Below are 2597 nucleotides of genomic sequence, written 5' to 3'. Positions count from 1 at the left end.
GGTGACCATTTTGTTATTTAGTTTTGAATTCTCAAGGGAAATGCTAAATGAAGGTTTCCCAGTGCATAATGCTATTCTTGTTGTAGTTACAGTGACAGACAGTCGACCACATTCTCTGCAGCAATGACCAAAACATTTAACTCTGGTCGAAATTTTTTGTGGCTATTTTTTCCGAAGCCTCTATTCAATAGTATGTTCCCATGGACACATTCTTGGGCAAAATCGAGGGACAGTACGTAATTGACTTTGATGGCAGCAGAGAAGACGAGAAAATAAACACAAAGAGAAACACAAGTGGTAGCAAGTAGAAATAAATTGTTAATGGGCCAACAAAAACATATATGACAATTGCCAACATGATCTATCAAAGTAATATTACATTAGAACCTTATTGCACTTTGTCCACGCCAACTTTCAAGCTACAGCATGATTTGAGTGTAGTATCACACTGATGACTTTTTTAAATGATCCTAAAGTATATAAAAGTATCCACTGTGTTGTCCCTATAATGGCTACATTCAGTATGCATATATCATCACTACTGTATACTGTACATCACTTTTTAACGTCTTATGTTGAGCTTCATCTCAGTCTTCAAGAGTTTGCCAATGTTCTGAGTCAAAGTTCATTTATAAACTATACACTGCTACTGTTAAAAGAGATGAATGTTGAATATCAGAGCCTGGTGATCATCAATCATGAATAACAGACAAAATTAGACATCTAACAGAAAAAAAAGATCGTTAGAACAGCAACGTCACTGAAAGCAAATCCCACCAAGGCAAAGAAAAAAAAACATTTGTAAATATTTAAAAAAAAACCAACTGGCCAAAGAATGCAAATCATAAAACAATGACATTTCATTACTGTGAAAACATTTGTTTCCCAGTGCATTTAGTCTCCCAGCTAAACCACAGGACTTCCTTTAAGCATCCAACGCCGTGTCAAATTCAAGTCTTTACTCGTGAGGCCTTTAGGCGGCCATCCAGATGGTGAATGAGATGAGCAGGGTTGGTAAAACAGTCACTAGCGACACGCAGCCCAGATACAGCATGGTTCCTACACCACATAGTGCAGTCAAGTAGGCACTCATCCTGCTGCAGACGATCTTCCTTACTGTTGTGCAGAACTGAGGGAGAGAGTGTGACAATCAGACAGTGATTTGGGGCAAAGTAAATGATAAACTAGTAGAGCAGTGACGGCCTATTGTCAAAGGCAGTCTTCATTACCTCCTGGATAATAATTTGGACATAAAGTAACACTAGATGGAGCTACTTGTCCCACGAATAAGTGAAATTACAACTCCAGTGGACTGAAGCAAACAGCCCTCTTCAGTGAAAATATCCTCATATGACCACGTGTGACTGCGTCCAAATTTCAGCATTAAAGTAGCCAGTCATCATGAAATAAGACTGTTTTCTTCGGTCACAAACATCATAAGTACATTTAGATTAACACTGCTTTACACTGAGTAATACGTGCAAATTGTCCAATAATCTGTTTATCACTAAACCCCTTGGAAATAACTAAGGGTGTTTCAAATGCTACACGTGCATAACCTGTGGCTTTGCATGTTAGTTTAGTAATGCAACAATCTCCAGGATGCAAAGATAGAAACCCTCATAAAGAATTAAAGAGTTAATTCTACTGTGGGGAAAAAAAACAAATCAGCCTATCCAGATAAAACTGGAACCCACTGATCAGTAATAACCAATGAAACTAGATTTTGACAAGCTGTTCCATAATCCACGCTCCATATATTAATTGAATCCTACTAGATGGAAAGTACTTTAATCAGTCTCATATTAAACCACTTACAGTATAAGTGGTGTGGAGCAAAATCTATGCATCCATGCAAAACCGTATGTCAAAGTTCAGCTGAAGCTGATATGAGGCTAGAGCGGTCTAACTTAGTCAAATAAAACATATATCTACCTATCTATCTGTAGCTCAGCAAGGAAAGTTTGTCGGGGAGGATTTTTTCAAGGCCAGTCATGACAAGAACAATTGCAGCCAATGTAATGGGCATGTCAGTTTTGTTTTAAGACAGACTTTAGAAAATATGAACCTATCATTTAATCTCTCTACTGACTGGAGGCCAGAGACTCTACCTGGTATGTCTGGTAGCTGATAGCCATGCCATATCTGCAGTACATGACATAGTGTTCACAGTTGTACCACAGTAAACTGTAGGTAACAGAGCCCAGGAGTTTCTCAGCCCTTCGAGCCACCTCATCCCCATCCAGCGGAGGCTGGCTGCACACTTTGTCCATGCGGTTGATCAGAATTTCTGAGCCATAAGCAAAATCCGCCACAGAGTCCACTCGGACGCTGGCAACCTTAGTGAGAACCCCTAGCAACAAGCGGTTATTTGTTACCATCTTGGCAATGGCAGATTTATTCTTGGAAATAACAGGCAGGATGTCCGGAATGAGATGAGCCACACGGTCGTCACCCAAGTAGATACCGAAATGGGTGAATAATGTCCGGGGTACTTCTAACAGGTCACCGCGCTTGTACAGGGACAGGTCATATTTAGAGTCCTCCTCCTTTTTGGAAGCTGCAAAGAAAAAGTTGAGCAGTTGGTAGAGAAACAT

At 39.9% G+C, this 2597-nt stretch overlaps 1 protein-coding gene across 1 annotated transcript; it reads right to left on the bottom strand.

Annotated features, from left to right (window-relative positions):
- Nucleotides 1-315: 315 nt before the first annotated feature.
- On the bottom strand, nucleotides 316-2597 carry si:dkey-30k22.5 (lecithin retinol acyltransferase family protein). Its single transcript, XM_040146746.1, has 2 exons — nucleotides 2112-2597; nucleotides 316-1129 (listed from the first exon to the last, which is right to left on the bottom strand). The coding sequence occupies exons 1-2, from the start codon at nucleotides 2595-2597 to the stop codon at nucleotides 974-976; spliced, it is 642 nt and encodes a 213-aa protein (XP_040002680.1). The 3' UTR covers nucleotides 316-973.

This window comes from Xiphias gladius, chromosome 15 (genome assembly GCF_016859285.1).
Source record: "Xiphias gladius isolate SHS-SW01 ecotype Sanya breed wild chromosome 15, ASM1685928v1, whole genome shotgun sequence".
Classification (NCBI taxonomy): Eukaryota; Metazoa; Chordata; class Actinopteri; order Istiophoriformes; family Xiphiidae; genus Xiphias; species Xiphias gladius.
Note: the sequence above shows the minus strand (reverse complement) of the source record. Positions and strands in the feature narration are given on the sequence as shown.